A 19,425-nucleotide genomic window follows, 5' to 3' on the forward strand; every position below is an offset into this window, starting at 1 on the left:
CAGTCGCACCTGCCGGACATTCAGTTGGTCCTGTAGCCTTATAAGGGTTGTGGCATGCTCCTCATTTGTAATCTGAGATGCCTCCTTTTACGTTCATTATTCTGACAAAAATGGAAGGTCAAGTAGCAGTAAGTTATCTTTCTATATATAAAGTTTTGACCTTGTTTTGGTACTCAGTGGAGATGTTGCTAAGCATTTTGAGGCATAATTAATGGTCGCTTACTTCAAAGTTATATACTCTCAAGTTACTATTGTTGTTTCTGGTTTTAGCTTAATGCTGTTCAGTGGCCAGTTGCATAAACTTCTTAGACTAGTCTTAAAAGTTAGCCATCTAATTATTTTCTTCAAGACTGGTTCTAACATTTTAAAGTAAGTTACATCAAAAGGCACACCAGTCTCATTTAAATCGAAATGTAAGACTGATCACCTCTTGTCTTACTGTTAGATATTCAAACTAGTTAAGTTTATGCAACTGGCCCCAGGTCTCTACATGCCTGAGTAAATGTCAGGGTATATAGATTAGAGGTACAGTGACCTATTTGGCAGTCCTCCAATATGAAGTAGTTTACATGTTGTGTTTTTGAAACCATTAAAATAATTGAAGTATGCATTGAATTATTTTTCTGCACACTTGAATAATAAGTGATATGTTCTGGCACAGCAGAAAGTTCATTTACTTTGATTAAAATGTTATTTTGTACTATCAATCAGATAGTAGTCAATAAAAGCTTCATGTACTTGAACAATTTCATTGAATTTAATTGAATTTCAATTCATGAAAAATTTGTAATAGGCAAGTTTTTTTTTCCTCACAAACAAACCTTTGTCACTATTATAGACACGCCAGTCATTCCTCAAACTGTTTACCTGGCTGCACTGTAGTCAACATAGTGACCCCTGTAGTTGTCAACTGCAGTTAAACATGCGCCATTCACATGAGCCATTCAGCATGGCACACATCATAAAATAATTCACCATGTCGAAGTATCCTATATTTTGCTTTTCGAATGGTTGGCCTCCATGGACATCCTGCAGTTTGGCCAGGTCAAGAATATGTACTAATCCTAAGGATCTGCCCCTCCCTCCATCTTGCTCCAGGCGTGGATATCGAGGCGGCCAGGAAAGAGGAGGAGCGGATCATGCTAAGGGATGCGCGACAGTGGCTTAACAGCGGCCTGATCAACGACGTCCGGCACGCCAAGTCTGGGGGGACCGCACTACATGTCGCTGCAGCTAAGGGATACGCTGAGGTTTTAAAGTAAGTTTGCTTGCCTTCATTCGAAAGATTTTGCCATTTTGCCATCCTCAGAGGATTCAGAGGACACCTGTGATAATATTTGTCTTTATTCTTTTGCCAATAAGTGAGATTTAGCAGCTAGTGATGGTAGAAACAAATGAAACTTTGGTACAGCAGGTGTGGAGGCTTTACTTGGTCCATCCCATACTTCACCTTTCAACTCTTTTTGCTTCTTGTACACAGGACGAGACAGTATGTCACCTGTTTATCTGCCTCCATTACAGTAGATTATCATGAGCTGTTGAACAAACACTGCTCAAGATGTGTGGCAGGAGTTAGGCAGTGTCTCTGTTTACGGTGCTTTCAGCCTTTGGATGTCAGAGTTGAATGACTGTGACAACTGCTCCATCTGCTGCTGCACCAAAACAACAGGACTGTAACCGGATATACTTTCTTTTTTTTTTCTTTTTTTTTTTTTGGTGTGTGGAATCTCTGAAAACTTCACATCTAATGTGTATTTTTATGTGACAACTAAATGTTGGCATGCGTAACATGCTTTCTAGGCAATGGAAAAATGAGCCCATTGGTCTACACAATATCCCAGGCCTTTGGCAAATGAGGCCAAGCTTAGATTGCGGCACCAAAATCCAAGAAACCCAGATTTGTCTAATCTCATCATGCTATTTCTGTCGCTTTAACTGTTTGCAGGCTTTTAATCCAAGCAGGGTATGATGTAAATATTAAAGACTACGATGGCTGGACTCCGCTCCACGCTGCTGCACACTGGGGCAAAGAAGAGGCATGCCGGATACTTGTAGAACATTTGTGTGATATGGACGTCATCAATAAAGTGGTATGGGTTTTATGGCTTTGTCTGTGCTACTAGCTTCAGTGTAGTCTTCCTCAGAGTCTGAACTACAATTAAAATGTCTCTGATTCGAATTGAACCCTAACAATGTTGCATTTTGGTTCTCAGGGTCAGACGGCGTTTGACGTAGCTGATGAAGATGTCTTGGGATATTTAGAAGAGTTGCAAAAGAAGCAGAATCTGGTAATTTCACACTTTTGGCATTGGACCTTCAATCATAAACAATTCTGCTTTGTTCTGTAGCCTTAAACTGACATGTTCTGTTTGTTCTAGCTTCTGAGTGAAAAGAAGGATGTTAAGAAGTCTCCTTTAATAGAAACTACGACTACTGGGGACAATAATCAATCTGTGAAACAACTGAAGAGGTAAATGGCTCCTGCTCACTAGAGAAAAAACGCCATTATGTGATTGATAATACTGTTTGCCCAATGTCTTGACCCTACCATAAATGTCAAGGACACACACACACACACACACACACACACCTGAATCCACTCGGGGCGCTTTCACACTAGAGCTTTTGGTTTGGACACAAATCTGTTTTTCATCATTGTTTGGTTGATGTGATAGCTGTTTTCCCAAACTTGGATCTGGTAGTATAAACTCAATCAATTTTAAATGGCAAAACTGAACTGCTATTGAGGACATTTAATTTGCATCTGCAGGCACATGCATTACTCATTACACTAACACAATTTTTATGGCTGCTCGTTTCTGTTTGTACATAGCAAATGAATAAAATGTGAAAGCCTAAATGACATTCAATTTGATAGAAAAACAAGCAGATGACCAATAGTAATTGAAAGTTTCATCTTTGTCCAGTGTCTGCGCTATTTCTCTCCAGAAGTTACAATTGATATAAATATTTGCCTACTCTTTTAAACTACTGTTGTGTGTATCTTTTAATGTCCTCACACAAGCACTCTTGTTGTTGCGATCTTATAGTGTATATAGGTGCGATCTTATAGGTGTATAGTATATGTCTACTATGCTAATGATGAAATTTACGTCACACGCATTGTATACATACCTTTGCGTACGCATTAAATTCAAAGTATACTTGGGGCTTTAGTGTGAATAGGCCTTAAAAGTGAAAGCTTTGTGTGTGAGGAGTGTGATGTAAGTGGTGCTTAACCGTTGAGTGCATCTGTGTTTTAGTAAAGAAACGGTTCTACTGGAGCCAGAGAAGACTGCCCCTAGAATCGAGACTCTGGAGCCAGAGAAGGTGGATGAAGAAGAGGGGGAGGGGAAGAAGGACGAGTCTAGCTGCTCTAGTGAGGAAGAGGAGGAGGAAGACTCAGAGTCTGAGAACGAAGCAGGTAACTGTTCGAAACGTTGACCACCACAGACGCTTCCCCAACTAGCTTTGTGTTTAATTGGTGAAAATTATTTACATACGATTTCTTTTTTTCCAGACAAGACCAAGTCTTCTATTCCATCAAGCATTTCAAACAGTACACCTGCACCTGCGCCTCCTAGTATCACCGCCACGTCGCCGACTACCCCAAGCAACCAGGTGACCACCCCAACCTCACCTACCAAAAAGGTACATCATCTCCCCTTGAACGTGCCGGCACATCCACCATTCCCTCCACCCAGTCTTCCATGTTTCTGTCTTTCAGCCCACAGCAAGAATTCTCCTTGGAAATATCATTCATTCTTAATGCATAGCATGTATTTGAGCATGTGTCAGTAAGCAAGAAAGTTGCATTTGCAACTTTTCGGAATGAATGTTATTGGCTGTTTCAAGTTGAACAGTTTATAGGCTTCATAACAGAAGAGTTTCAAATTCATTGTTACGTGGCATCAGCGTAGCATGGTCGCAAATTTCTAAAAAGTCAGCTGATCTATGTGGTTTTCAGACATATCAGTGTGCAGTGCATTCTAGTACTGTGCACTTGAGAGTAGAGAAAATGTCCTCCACACTTCTTTACCATGTACCTGCTGCCCTCTGCTGGACTGTAAGGGAATTTCATCAATGTCGGGCTTTCATCAAGTTTGTTGTTAGAAAATGCTATTATTCAGAACAGATTTGATTTCACTGTAAACCAAATTTAACACTGTAACCTAATGTAATTCAGTTTGGTTATTGTTTTTTAAGTATAGTTATAAGTATAATTGCATTATAAAAGTAGAAGATTCTTGATGAATGTTAAATTTATATTATATTAATTTAAAAAATAAAATAAAATAAAATAATGACTTGAGCTGCTGATGCATATCTGGCCAAGAAATGTGCAGTAAAAAATGTTAAATGCACAAAACATTGATTGATATTCGTCAGACGTTATAGGCCAGTATAATGCAAGTCATTATTCTTTGTTTAATATTAATGTTTGTTTATTTTTTATTATGTAATATGTCCAAGAAGAATATTGCAGTAAAATTCTGCTTTTTAATTGCATATTAAACTCGCTAAACGCATTATGTGTTGTGACTGGGCTTTTCATATATTTTCTTTTTCTTTGCTGTCCTTTTCTCTCTATCACTCGTGCGTCTTGAAGTATCTTTTTCCTTTCATTTGCTGCTTGATTTATTTCATTCAGGGGTTCTTTCTTTCTTCCTTTTTCTTTCTTTTTCTTTACAATCATCTGTTTTTTTTCTCTCTCTCTACTCATCATTGTGTTGTCTTGGATGGCTTTAGTCTGATAACATTACTGCCCTTGTGCCTGGGGGGGAGCCAGGCTGTCCTGCGTTGTGGCGTCAAGGCTTGCGCAAAACTGGCATTGCGCTTGTGCCCAAAAAAGCGATGGTGAGGCCTCGGTGTGTTCAGCATTGTGATTCCCGCCCTATATCTTCCCCACATGACCACGTCCCTAACCAATCAGATAACTGCCTAATCCAAGACCATTTCCTCTTCCTATCTCTGGCTCACTGCATGGTGTTGTCGCTGTCAGTCGTGGCTGTGATGACGTGCTGTTTTCTGTCGAAGATCATCTATGTGATAGTTTATGACAGGTGACATAAGTGTTGTGTGTACTTTGATAAGGGCGAATTCATTTATTATCGACTCTAAACCCTAACAGGTCACCAGGATGCTGATGAGTTTGCAAAAACTAACATCTTGATTGAATTTGGGCATGTTTGGTTTTGTTATCCGTGTTGTTTTTATAATATTATTTAGCATTCTCATCATGTTAAGGCCTAGATTTCTTTTATTTAAATAATATTAATTCAAGTTTGCATTTCTGAAGGCAATGGAATCCACAAAATCGTTCAAAATGGCCCCACACGTGTTTCCCTTGAAGTTTAGTTTTGAATTTTATAGGCATCAGAGCACTGGGGCTGGGCGTTTGTTTTTATTTGTTTGTTTGTTTGTTTATGTATAGTCATTTATACATATACTCAAATTTCTAAAGATTTAAAAAATATATATATATATATATATTTATACTTGTTAGTTTTATTTTTTATTATTAAAATATATCTATTTAGTAATTTATTTACTTTTATAAATAATTTATTTTAAAATAAAATATTTATTTTAAAAACATATTTTTAAAAAATGTTTCTTTATTTCTTTTATTATTGCACAATTTCTTTATTTTATTAAAATATTTGTATTTTTTGTTGAATATTTACAATATACTATATATATTATTGTTATTTTTTGTTTTTTGCAATTACATTTTCTGAAGTTTGAGCAATCTGATTTTGTCTATTTCAGAACACATACATAAATATTGAAGTGTGTTTTATATATATATATATATATATATATATATATATATATAATATATATCTTTATCTTTATATATATCTTTATCTTTATATATATATATATATATATATATATATATATATATATGTATATGTATATGTATATGTATATATATATATATATATATATATATATATATGTATTTGTATATGTATATGTATATGTAGAGTGCAACAGTCAGGTTCCAAAAGTAAAAATGTAAATGTAAAAACATTAATTTTCTACATAGGAAAATTGTCAGTGATAACTTATAAACCTTACTGTGAGCTATGAGGTTGTTAATCAATGGTATTAGCTTTTGTAGTGGTCAGTCCACATTATTTCAACTTTGTTTTAAAATAATCATATTTGACTGCGGAATTAGTGGTGGATAAACTACATTATTCATGATGCTGTAAAGAAAATTCCACCAATCATAGAGGCGAAACAAGCAAAACACATCCCTAAAGCCTTTAAGTACACCGCCTTGTACCTTTTATATTTTTGTCAGATTTTCAAAGTTTGTAATGTTATGATTCACCTCATTGCTGGTTGGCTTGGTTCATGACTTAAAAGGCTTTAACAAAGACGTTTTTGAATTCCCTATTGAATGAAAATAATTCTTCTGGAACCAACGCCGCTGAAAAAGAAGGCGGCCACTTTTGCACTCTATTGAAAATCATTTAAAATGTGAAAAATATCAAAAGGTTTCCCAGCCCTGCGGTCCACTGCTCCCATATGTATGCCCTGCTTTGACCTGTCAAGCTGATCCGTGTTCTCTGTTCTCACACCCCTTGATGCACTCCCAAAACGATCTAACTTTTGTTTTCCACCCCCATCCCTTCTTTTTTTGTTCTTTCTCCTCCTCAGGTGAGCACACCTACAGGGAAGGTGTCTCCTAAAGAGGAAGAGAGGAAGGATGAGTCTCCTGCATCATGGCGTCTGGGCCTGCGGAAAACCGGCAGTTACGGAGCTCTGGCAGAAATCAGCACAGCTAAAGAGGCACAAAAAGAGAAGGACACAGCTGGGGTGATGCGCTCGGCCTCTTCTCCTCGCCTCTCATCCTCACTGGACAATAAGGACAAGGAAAAGGTCTACTAGAAGTTTCATTTTGGGGGGAAATAATCCTGTTTTTAATTGGAAGATTGGAGCAGTTTGCGTTTGATTCTTGAGTTCACTTTGTAGTCTTGTTTCCTGTCTTCATTTAGGAAAAGGAGAAGACACGCCTGGCGTATGTTGCTCCATCCATCCCGAGGAGACACGTTAGCACATCAGACATTGACGAAAAGGAAAACAGGTAAAGAAAGGACACATGCTGTTTTGAGAGCACCTCCTGATGCTCCATGTTGTGTGAAGCACAAGCTCAAGTGTAGCATGGTTTTGTGGCTTATGCAGCATGTTCACTACTTAGAACGATGTTCTGATAGAAGTAAGCTAGTCTAATCGATTTTTCAAGCGTGGTTCTCTGGAATCGGAGGTACTACTTCTAGCTTGTGGTTCTCAGGGATTCGGCTGCTAGTCTGGTACGTAGCGGCTCATACACCAGGAGACGCTGGGAAGAAGACCTGAAGAACAACGACGGGACGGCCTCACAAAACAGAACCTCCAGCTATCAGCGCAGGTTAGCTTTTACCATAGTAATAATATTCATTTGATTGCCTAGCGACTGAGACTAGTAGATCGCTTCTTCCTGCTGCTGCTGCTGCCTGAGATGATTCTAGCCCCTTTATTTTCCTGTCAAGCATTTATAGCAGCTGCTGTCGGCTTGCGTTTGTGTATGACGTTTTGCCTGCGATTCGATCTATCTTAATATAACATCTCATAAACTAGGTGTAAGTACTGTAGTTTAGAAACATAACTAACTTAACAGCTAACTTGAGTAGAACTGCAGTTAATCTCGGCTCACTGACATCGTACATTCTTTTAGATGCTCTTTTGAGCATGATATTCATCTTCCATCATAAGCATATATAACACAGAGGTTTTCAAACTTTTTACTGCCAAGATCCCACAAATATGACGATCCCCTTTCAAGGAATATAAATTCCTTAAATATAAAGGCACCTGTATATTTTCATGTATATAGACACATTTTGTGATCATATAAAATGTTACATCTCTATTTACACTACCGTTCAGAGGTTTGGGAAAGTAGTTAATATTTTTATTCAGTAAGGATGCATTATATTGATCAAAAATGACAGTGAGACTTTTACATTTGTTACAAACATTTTTTTCAAATAAATGTTGTTTCTTTACTTTCTATTCATCGCAGATTCCTGAAAAAAATGATCAAGATTCCCACATAAATATTAAGAAGCTCAACTGTTTTCCACATTGATGATAATAATAAAAAATGTTTCTTGAGCATTAAATTAGCATATTAGAATGATTTCTAAAGGATCATGTGACGCTGAAGACTGTAATGATGCTGAAAATTCAGTTTTGCATCACAGGAATAAATTACATTTTTAAAACCTATTCAAATACAAAACCGCTTTTTTAAGTGAAAAAAAAAAATTACTATATTTTGATCAAATAAATGCAGCCTTGGTAATCATAAGAGACTTCTTTCAAAATCATTAAAAAATCTTTCCGATCCCACACCTTTGAACGGAAGTGTATGAAGTCATATTATAAAATCAAATCTGTATTCAGATTTGATTTTTTTTTTTAATTACTGTTACAAACTAGAGCTGTAAATAGAATAAAACATGATTAATGAATATTCGAATGATTTTCGATCAGTCTTTAGACAGCAAAATGAGACGGTATTTAAATGAAATGTCTTAAATTATTTCGTTAATAATTTCAGTTAACAGCCGACGCATTCGACGCATTTCTTTGACGCATAAGAATACAATTTAGTCAAATTTATTTTGAAAACCCTGGTCTAAAATGAGCATGACTGAATTTGTGCTGCCTGGTTTGGTTTCAGACTCTGACCCCCCCCCCAAAAAAAAAGCATGCTGAAGTGTTAGATCTTTATTTTATAAAGCATGCAAATGGTTTCTAGATAACGAGTAGGTTTCCGTTTTTATGTCCAGGGAAGTTATTGATGGTTTTTGATGATTTATATCCCAAACCCCCCCACACACAAGGGAGTGCTTTAGACATATGTGTAACATTTTGTCTATGTGTGTCTGTTTTAATGTGTGTGTGTGTGTGTGTGTGTGTGTGTGTGTGTGTGTGTGTGTGTGTGTGTTTGTCCGCTCCCTGCTAACTCACCTCTTTCACCCCGCCACTTCCACACGGCAGTACGTCTCACACGCTAGCGTTAGGCCGCACGTCTAGCTCTCGCGACCTGCCCGCCAAATCCTCCTCTGCCTCCAGCCTGGAACCTAACAACTCTAAAGCCTGGCAGCAGCCTTCCTCCTACTACCAGTCTTACAGCATTCACCGCAGGTACCTGCCCGAGCACCGCCCAGCAAACACACACACACACACACACACTCCATGTCCTCCATGTGTCTTTGCTTTCCCCACATGTAGCTTCTTGCCATTCTTACTGTCTGGTGATTTATTTGTCTATGGGGTGTATAGTTTTACACTATCCATTAGAATAGACTGAATATATATAGTGCTGGTCAATATAATAAAAATTCACAATGTGTTCGCCAAGGTTGATGAGATAATTATAATTGAGTGGTTAGTTCCAGTAACTGTGAAATTTCAAAATACGATTTAAGAAATATTCAGTTAAATATTACCTAATATAACGTTGAATAGTATCGTTTTAATTTTAATTCTTAGTTGAGTAAACATTGAATAAAGATGCAAAGGCAAAAAGATGCAAATAAAAAGTAAACCGTGTTTGAAGTTAAATATAGAACACTGTCAAAAGTTTATAAAATATTGAGAATTTTTTTTATATTGCCTAGTCCTAATTGTTGTTTATTTTATTCATTTTATTTTTATTTGCACATTATTGACCTGGCTTTTGCTTTGCTTTGCTTTTTGTTTTGCTATGATTTGTTTGTTTTTTTGGTTTGGTTTGGTTTGGTTTAGTTTATTTATTTTTTTTCGTTTTTTTTTTTTTTTTTCGTGTGTTTTTCTTTGGTTTGGTGTTTTGATTTTGATTTGCTCAGGTTTTTCTGAATAACGGGGAACTCATTCCTGTTTTCTCTTGTGGTGGTACTTTTGACTTGGTACTTGGTACTCTCTCTCTCTCTACTTTCCCTCTCTCTCTCTCTCTCTCTCTCTCTCTCTCTCTCTCTCTCTCTCTCTTTCTCTCTTTCTCTCTCTCTCTCTCTCTCTCTCTCTCTCTCTCTCTCTCTCTCTCTCTCTCTCTCTTTATCCAATGCTTTGTCCACTGACTGTTGTATGTGTTACCGTAGCAGCTCGTTTGGAAGGAGGCAAGATGATGCTTTAAGTTCCACTTCTTCTGCCACTTCCACAACAACGACCTCCTCCGTTACCTCACCCACAGGACACCGCAGCCTGCTGTCTAGGTACGAGCACACACACCTCTTTAAATTAACTTACAAACTAAACACTCAATAGTTGGTTGTGACAGTGAAATGTGTTGATGCGTAACAGGTATTGGGCCGAGGAGAACGCGGACAAGGAAAAAGAGAAGGAGAAGGAGTCGGCCGCGGTCATCCCCACAATCAACACTGCAGCCACCACCACTACCACCTCCACTACTGGAACTATACTGGGCTCTGACGGACGAGAGAGACGCAGGTACACACATGCACATTGAGTGTTTCTGCTTTTTAGCACCATTTGTTCTGGATGTATTTTTACCATTTTGTTTATGTCCATTGTGATTTAAAAAAATAAAATAAAAAAAGAAACCAGCCAGCTCTGATTTGATTTGAAGCAAAAAAGCTAAATTTTCTTTGTGAAAACATAAAAATTGATTCAAACTTATTGTATCTATTTAGAACATTTAACTTGAATGGATAATTTATCCAAAAAAAATAAGTGTCATTATTTACTCTCACCCTCACATTATTCTTAACCCATATAACTTCCATTCATATGCAGAACACAAATAGAGATATTTTTATTATTTTTCATTTATTGTAAACCATATGAATTGAGCAGTTTAATCCAAGTCTTCTGAAGAGATCACTTTAAACGATGAACAGATTTAATTTAGGCTTTTATTCACACATAAGCCTTGATCAACGCACACGCATAGAGCTCATCAAATATGGTAACAGTGATATACAGAAGTTGTATAATAATTAATAATTTAATAAATCATTATTAATAATAATAATTTAAATCTGAATTGAGAAGGTATACTAGCCATAAATATTTATTGCCAGCCACAAAACTATATTTTGCCATTTTAGACGCAACGACACAATATATGTTTTCTTCGTTAGATATTTTTTTGGTCTTTTATTTGAATTCTACATGTCAATATTTAAATTAATTTCAAACAATGCATCATGTTCCAGTTCCTGTCTTATAAGCACTTATTTATTCCCCAAAGCCTATTTTTACTCTTATTAAACTTGCCCTGAAGAGCCTCAACGAAAGCACTTGTTGCTTCAGCTGTGGGATTTAGTTTCTTTGTGTTGCGTCTGTAGATCATACCTCACCCCTGTGCGTGATGAAGAGTCTGAGTCTCAGAGGAAAGCCAGATCCAGACAGGCACGGCAGTCCAGGAGGTCCACACAGGCAAGTCTAGACTCTCATCTAAACACCTCTGCAGGAACTCTCTCTAATAATAGACTGAATCACAGTGCGCTTTATAAATCATTTGTTTCTTGCTTCAAATTTTTAGCATTGAAGCTCAGGATGTGCTTACTGGAATTTATTGCATTCTGAGCTCTGTGATGTGACACGGATTTATGGGAGAAATTGAGAGGAAATTGAGTCTTTCCTTTCAAAAATAAGGCCATGTTTCATCATTTGTTGTGACTAGGGGCTCTAAAAACTTGTGGCTAAACAAAATCATTACCTGCTTTAAAAAAAAACAACTAAATTATATATTACATAATCAAGTCAGTCTATTTTGCCTATATTTGCCTATGTATTTAATTCCTATAATGCCTATAGGAATTAAATACTTTACAAGTAAAATATTCTTTATCTTGAGATATATAATTAATATAATTACAAATATATATATTATTGGGATTTTACCTACATATTAATATTAATACATGATAAATCAGCTTTATATTATATAACACTTGAACTAAAACTAAAGGAGAAATATGTTGTAAATGTGATTGGATAAAGTTAAACTGTTTTAAATTGGAAATGCACTTCTGTGACAGTGTCAGCTCATATGATTTTGTTATTAATATTAATCAAATAATATTTCTTATTATTGATATTAAATAAATATTATTATATAAATCTATTATTAATAATATTATTATATTATTTTATATTTTCTTACAGTATCACAGTATAGTAGTGCCCTGCCCTGGTTCTTATTAACGTAATATGTTTGTATATATCTGCAGTTACAACAAAATGACATCATTATTGAGGTCATTTAGCAGACTCAGAAATGAATGACATAATTTTAACATTTTGACTTTCTTTTTCAGGGTGTGACCTTGACTGATCTCCAGGAGGCGGAGAAGACCATCGGTCGCAGTCGCCCCATACGGCCTCGAGAAGACGAGAAAGAAGAGAAGGAAAAACAAGACAAGGAGAAACAGGAAGAGAAGAAAGAGACCGAGACCAAGGAGGATGACTATAGGTCACGCTACCGTAGCTTTGAGGAGGTGAGGAGAACTCACAGGGAACAGGACAGTTTGTGGAATTTTAACTAGCATTTTTTTGTGTGTGTTTTATATCACACGAGTGTCCTCTTTGTTGTCCCCCAGAAGTACCGGACCGGCACCTTGGCCTCGACCACCACGGCCTCCTCCACTCTGCCTTCTTCCTCTGGCAGCTCGTCTTCTCTCTACAGCACCTCCTCTCTGAACCGGCCAAACAGCCTGACCGGCCTCACTTCATCCTACCGCTCCACACGTGACACTGAGAGAGGTACACATATCCGGGTCTCGTTTCATCCCAACAAAAAAAAAAGATAACTTTTTATTCATAACAATAATGAAGTAGCCTGTTGTTGGAAAATGAAATATTTATTACGACATGACATTTTTAAGACGATGCAAAAAAAAAAAAAAGAGATTAATTATATGTACTGTTCCAAGGACTGCAAATGCCCTTAATTGTCATGGAAAAAACAACAGCTGTGTGTCACTTTAAGTACAGTGACATGGCACAGGAAGGAAAATGAGTGATATGGTTTTGTGACGCTACAGGAACTGGCATACAGACAGGGACTTCCTTTAGTATGGCTGCAGACTGACTAAGCCAAGCTTCAGGCCGTTGAAAATCTTGCGTTCGGTAGGATTTTTTTATGTTTTTGAAAGTAGTCTCTCACCCAAGCTGCATTTATTTGATCAAAAATACATAAAAACAGTAACATTGTGAAATATTATTTACATGCAAAATAACCGTTTTTTTTTTTATATATATATATTTTAAAAAGTTATTTGTTCCTGTGATGTAAAAGCTGAATGTTCAGCAGCCATTACTCCAGTCTTCAGTGTCACGTGATCTTTCAGAAATCATCAGGGTTCCTTAAAGTCTTTAATTCCGTTTGATCAAATTTAAGGTCATGAAACATCTCAAATATCTTAAATGATATAACAAAAGTCTTAATTATCCATTTAAGAGGTCTTAAATTTGGGGGACAGTAAATCAGGAATCACGACACGGCCTCATGTGTTTATTAAACTTCTAAAAGCTATGACGGAATGAAATAAATGTGGCCGCTGCACGGTGCTGTTGTGCGTTCTACAGGCTCATGGTTTCAGAACAGTTTGTGATAAACGAATTCTGCACATTCATGGCAATCGATTGCTTTTGATCTACTGTTGATGAATTGACAATGTTTATTTTCTGTTTTTTATATTGTAATGTGTTCATGTTTTTAAGTGTGAATATTTAAGCTCCTTCATCTGATAACCAGTATTACATTCTTGTTGAATGTCTGCCCCAGCCTATTTAATCAAGTAAAAGAATCTGAGATGCATGATTTATTTTGAGATTTTATGGTTTTGTTCTCTAGGGACTTTAATTTTATTTTAAAAACTCTGCAGATACCCTGAGTCATTCTAATATGCTGATTTGGTCAAGAAAAGTTTCTTAACATCACAGTTGAAAACAGTATTGCTATTTTTTTTTTTTTTTACTTGAATATTAATCTTTTGTCACATATCTTTGTCACATTCATTCTTTCCACAAAAAAAAAAAAAATCGTACTGACCCCAAACTTTTGAACTGTTGTGTATTTGATTTGACATGCTCCAGCTTATATTAGTTACAATTAAACCCGCTAACCTTAATAATAATAATAATAATAATAATAATAATACAATTAATTTTTTGAGATTGATTTTTGTTCCATTAGCTCAACCAGGATTAAGTCCTGGAGCAATATCATTCCCATAAATAAAATGGGGGTTTCCACCAGTGGTTTATGCATATTCATAGTTGCTCATTTGTACTCATAAACAACCATGTGTCTGTTTTCTGACCAGAGTATGATAGAAAAGAAAGAGAGGACGATAAGGACAATGAAGACAAGTCGCAGCCACGCTCTATACGCGACCGCAGACGACCTCGAGAGAAAAGACGCTCGACTGGAGTGTCCTTCTGGACCCAGGATGTAAGAAACTCTTGCACATAAAGCGCATACAAAACTCACTCTGTATGGATTCGGACACAAAAGACATAATGTGAGCTTTACAATCAGCATCCAAAACTATTTGCCACCAGCCACAAAACTGTTATGGTTCTAAATATATAAATATATCACATTATTACACGACTCTCTGGAATACTTACTTCTGATTAGTCAGTTGCAGCTAGCCAGAAAGTAAACCTACCTGACAGCTGGTCATTAACTCAATTTTATGTTCACGCCAGAGCATGTGTGTGCGTTCGGTGATTGGCAACTGTAAATTTTGGACCCTGTTTACTTTTATAATATAGTTGGAATTTGGGTAAAACTTTACAATAAGGTTCCATTAGTTAGCATCGGTTAATGCATTAACTAGCAATAAGCAATACATTTGTTAGTATTTGTTCGAGAATTTATTCATCTTTATGTTAGTTATTAAAAAAAACAGCTGTTTAATATTAGTTCATGTTAGCTCAAGTCCATTAAATAATTTTAAAAGATACAACATTTGATTTTAATAATGTATTCGTAAATGCTGAAATTAACTTCAACTAAGATTTATAAATGCTCTAGAAGTATTTTTCATTGTTAGTTAACTAATGGAGCATTATTATAAAGTGTTAACGGAATTTGAAATGTGTTTGTATGTTACAGAGCGACGAGAATGATCCAGAGCACCCATCAGACTCAGATGGCAGCACTAAAGGAGAGCCTCAGGTGAACATTAACTCACCCACAATGCATCTGCCAACACAAATGTACCAGTTAGACGAACGCTCAGTTCAGCTGCTTATTGTGCTAGACTGTTTTTGAAGGACTTTGAGGTTCTTCCTCTGCCCAGCTCCTACTTTCACCTTGTATAGTCAAAGAACAGTTTGACTTTCCTTCATGTTTGGCATGACAAACAATTCACTGACATTACTGTGTGTCTGCTGACTGCTGACCCCCTCCTCCCTCTCCAACTTCCTGGAATTGTCCCAGCAGCATTAGTTCTTTTATAGATGAAAGTCGATTCACAGCCCGCAGACTGTCACCTATTACAGGAATAGTCAGTGAGCAATTCCTAGCTGCAGAAAATCACACTTACAGCGATAAGAGAAAATACGTGGCTAGTCACATGAGCCGTGTTTAGTGTGTACTTGAGCTGTTAGTTGTGTGGCTAGGGTGGTATTGTGAGTCTAGCAGGGGATAAGATAAATATCCTGCGTATCCTGTGCCAACATGATCCTGGAACCAGATCACACACAGTTGGGCGGAAAACTGGGAATGAGTCATTCAAAAGTGACAATTTATTAGAGTCAGGAAGATAGAAATACAAAGAGTAAGACAAAGCTTTGTTGTTGACTGTTGGGTCAGTGGATGAAGAATAGGAAACAGCTTTTTGCATGTATGGAGAGGAAGAAAACCCAGCTGACACATTAAAACACTTTACCAAGTGCACTTGTTACAGCATCTCATCCATGTTTAAATATAGCTCAGATATTGCCCAATACAGCTAAAGATCAGTTCTTGCTTGAATGGTTCCAAATGATAAGTGTTCAGAGGACCGCAATATGAAAGAAAATCTAATGAGGTCTATGGGTTCTTTATGAGACAGCTGTTTTTTGTTAGCTTAACAGCACACATTTCCTCTTAGTGAGCTCTTCTGCTTTGAAAAGGAAGCCATGATACAAAGCTCAGTGCTGCAGAATGCTTCCAGGGCAATCAGCTACAGGAAGTGGGCTGCACAGTTACACGGGTCTTTGCCTGAGAGCTTCTCTCAGCCCTTATATCAGTCCAAAGTTTCCAGCCTTCAGTCAACAATAAGCACAAATGAGAGAAACGGTTATGTTTGGAATGGAATACCGTCCGTGAGTTCAATCTTGATTAAATGATTTTAAACGTTTTTTTCCTGTAATTACATATGACTGGAAACATAATTGAAATTCGTCTTTTAGAATATTCGAGAACTCTAAAACGGAGAAAATTGTGGTTAAAGATCACAGTTAATTATACTACCGGTTCATTTGCACAGACACATTAAAGGCCGTCTGGCTGCTTTTAAGCATCTGTTGGCTTCGTTCTTTTGGTGCGTTCCGCACTGTTGGCTCTAGTCGGACAACCTCTGGGTTTCTTGGGCAGATTCATCGCGTCGGGCCGACGGTGAGAGAGAGAACTCCGGCTGTTCAGCTTAGCGAACGAGTCAGTGCACAAGAATAAAAGCAAAAGCGAGCAAAGTCGCCAAAATGGTTAATCAGACAGAAGGCTGTTCTAATTTTACATCATTTTACCTGAGCATTCGAATGCACGAATGTTTTCATAATAACATAAGCCGACTGGAATGAAGAAAGTGACAGAACGCACATGCTAGTTGACGGTCACCTTTAGTCCTTTTGGTGTGTTCAAGCGCAGTTATTTGGCCGAGTAAGCTTTTGCTGCCGCTAGTTCTTTGACGTCGGCTTGGCGTGTCCCGGGCTCAAGTCTCATTACATTATGGCATACTATATCTCTCATCTTCAGCGGTGTTGTTACTAAATGGTAATACTTCTATGCATACAGAAAATTTGCATCGTGCAGAAAATTTGCATTGTGCACAATATGCATACTGCATAGAACTTTCTTTCAAAAATAATTGTTAGTATGCCAATCCAAACTCATTCCAATAGCCTGTGTTTGCTCTGAGGCGCTGGGGAATAAGATCAGACCCAGAGGTCTTGGCTCCGGATCAAGAATTCATGGAGAAAGCCCAAGCAGGGCTGAGAGGTCTCGGAGCTTAGAGAGAGGAAGAAATAAAATGAGCGGAGGAGGGACGATGACCAAAGTCCTTTTACCTCCACTTTGATAAATGTGACACTCGTGTTGAAGTTGAACCTTTTGAAGCATGACTCTTATTAGGGCAAAATCAAATGGATTATGCCCAGATGTCTTCAACGCATCCTTTAATGTAGAGCGGTAAATGATAGATTGCTGACCCGCACAGACTCTCATTAAATAGCAGCATTAAGCAGGCCATCAGAGCTGGGAACGAGAGCGTCACAATCCATCCCAGACTAATTGATAATCTGCATTCTAGACGCTCTGATAGGCTAGACGCTAGACAAACAGACACACTAAATGCATTATGAGCATGTGATTGATTACAGCAGGTACAGACTTTGTAATAACTTCCCTCTCTTTTTCTCCCTCTCTCTCTATCTGTTCACATCCACAGAGCGACAGACTATCCAGGTACGTATCCAAAAAACACTCTTTGTCATTAAGTGCTTAACTATGTCCTTTTTAAAATGAGCTAAATATACTATACATTCATGTTTATTATGGAAACAGCGGTGAATATTTAAAGTAAGCATCCATTACCCCCTCAGGAATGATCCTCTCTCTACTAGCACTTCCTCCACTGACCGCTACGAGTCTTATAGTAGCCGCGGCTTTTGGGAGAGCCGGCGGCCGTACTCGCGCATCGAAAGAGACGACACCACTGATTATAAGAAGGTACAAACATTGCGCTGTATGATTACGCCCCGTTAAATAACGGTTTCCTTACGGTCGAGTGTTTACTCAACATGCTCTTTCCGCTTGCAGCTTTATGAGCAGATTTTAGCTGAAAACGAGAAGCTGAAAGCTCAGTTACGCGATACAGAACTGGAGCTGTCAGACCTGAAGCTGCAGCTGGAGAAAGCCACACAGGTGAGTTCCTTTCTGAGAGAGTTCTGTATATCATCTGCACTAAAAGCTTCAGAGGTCTAGTCACACCGTCTGTATTTTGGAATAAAAACACAAATCACACAACAAAAAAAACACAAGTGATCATTTGTTTTCAGTTAATTCACTGACTTGGTCATATTTTTATTTTATTTTTCATTTGAGCTCCTAAGACTCACCAATTTTTTTTCCCCCTTGAATTGTTAGTGTCATTCTTTAACACCTGAATAATCCTTAAAAAAATAATAATACTGTAATTTCAGTACTATTCAGTACAACACTGCTCACCTGCTGTATTTTTTTTTTTAATTCCAGAGGCAGGAGCGCTTTGCTGATCGGTCACAGCTGGAGATGGAGAAAAGGGTAAAAACAACTGTTACTTGAACTTTACGTTTTAATGTATCGAATCATCATTCTCCACCCAAGTTAATGGCAGTGGATGAGCAGGTGTACTTCACACTAATGCAATGATGGGGCATTAAATCCATAAAGGATGCTTTATGGATTAAGTCACATATCAGCAAATCTCAGCTCAAATGCTGAGATTTTGGAGATGTTTAAGAACTGCTCCAGATAAATGCAGAATTCTGTCCTCCATGGGCCAAACGGTTGGTAACTGTTCCGCACTGGTTTATGTCTGAAGGTTGCAGGCAGGTCTCAGGCTCAGCTGGGTGCTTTGGGTAACGTTTAACCTGAATTGAATGTGTTTACAGCTCTGCTAGTGGCTGAATCACATGCCTCTCACAGCCCCAGGGGCTTGGAACCAAACCCCATCAGCCAATCACTATCCCTCTTTCACTTTTTGCCTTTAAGTCACAAATGCAACACACCTTTCTAGACTTGTACAAGTGAAATATGTGTGAGACATAGAGTATGGTGTGGTTTCTCTTTCAAACATTGTATCTGCATGTGTGTGAGACGTCGTCTGTGAAAAAAACATCTTAAAATTTGTATTTGAATCTTAAGTGCAGTTTAATTCATAGTTACATCTGTTTACAGTGAGTTATTCCTCAATGTCCAGTCATTTTCTCTTTCCCTGAATTGTAGTACACATGCCTATACCATACAGAACTTTTTTTAACTAATATAATTAATCTATAATTATTACATATAGTACATATATTTATTTGCATTATTTTTATTACACTATACATGCAAGTAACTTGTGTAAGCATGAATAGTCAGACTATATTTCCAGCTTTTGATCAGCTTCACTAAGCAGTGTGTGGTTCCTTCACTTTGTTCACTTCCTTCTGACATTCAAT

At 37.4% G+C, this 19,425-nt stretch overlaps 1 protein-coding gene across 4 annotated transcripts in view; it reads left to right on the forward strand.

Moving 5' to 3' along the window:
* The window catches only part of ppp1r12a (protein phosphatase 1, regulatory subunit 12A), a 60,683-nt gene that overhangs the window by 34,695 nt on the left and 6,563 nt on the right, over nucleotides 1-19,425 (forward strand). Inside the window, exons 4-25 of one of the 4 annotated variants that reach the window (XM_084112391.1) lie at nucleotides 1,099-1,258; nucleotides 1,946-2,090; nucleotides 2,214-2,288; nucleotides 2,379-2,470; nucleotides 3,264-3,424; nucleotides 3,521-3,651; nucleotides 6,676-6,897; nucleotides 7,014-7,102; nucleotides 7,310-7,426; nucleotides 9,064-9,210; nucleotides 10,143-10,256; nucleotides 10,345-10,491; nucleotides 11,352-11,442; nucleotides 12,327-12,506; nucleotides 12,609-12,771; nucleotides 14,337-14,464; nucleotides 15,134-15,196; nucleotides 17,670-17,686; nucleotides 17,824-17,950; nucleotides 18,041-18,145; nucleotides 18,476-18,523; nucleotides 18,804-18,863. In XM_084112391.1, the coding sequence (XP_083968517.1) occupies nucleotides 1,099-1,258; nucleotides 1,946-2,090; nucleotides 2,214-2,288; nucleotides 2,379-2,470; nucleotides 3,264-3,424; nucleotides 3,521-3,651; nucleotides 6,676-6,897; nucleotides 7,014-7,102; nucleotides 7,310-7,426; nucleotides 9,064-9,210; nucleotides 10,143-10,256; nucleotides 10,345-10,491; nucleotides 11,352-11,442; nucleotides 12,327-12,506; nucleotides 12,609-12,771; nucleotides 14,337-14,464; nucleotides 15,134-15,196; nucleotides 17,670-17,686; nucleotides 17,824-17,950; nucleotides 18,041-18,145; nucleotides 18,476-18,523; nucleotides 18,804-18,851 (2,570 nt within the window). In that variant the 3' untranslated portion in view covers nucleotides 18,852-18,863. Of the gene's footprint in view, nucleotides 1-1,098; nucleotides 1,259-1,945; nucleotides 2,091-2,213; nucleotides 2,289-2,378; nucleotides 2,471-3,263; nucleotides 3,425-3,520; nucleotides 3,652-6,675; nucleotides 6,898-7,013; nucleotides 7,103-7,309; nucleotides 7,427-9,063; nucleotides 9,211-10,142; nucleotides 10,257-10,344; nucleotides 10,492-11,351; nucleotides 11,443-12,326; nucleotides 12,507-12,608; nucleotides 12,772-14,336; nucleotides 14,465-15,133; nucleotides 15,197-17,669; nucleotides 17,687-17,801; nucleotides 17,951-18,040; nucleotides 18,146-18,475; nucleotides 18,560-18,803; nucleotides 18,864-19,425 lie in introns of all 4 variants that reach the window. The other 3 variants (XR_014606000.1, XR_014605999.1, XR_014605998.1) reach the window with 3 other exon arrangements.

Source organism: Abramis brama (genome assembly GCF_963993115.1).
Source record: "Abramis brama genome assembly, chromosome: 4".
Taxonomy (NCBI): domain Eukaryota; kingdom Metazoa; phylum Chordata; class Actinopteri; order Cypriniformes; family Leuciscidae; genus Abramis; species Abramis brama.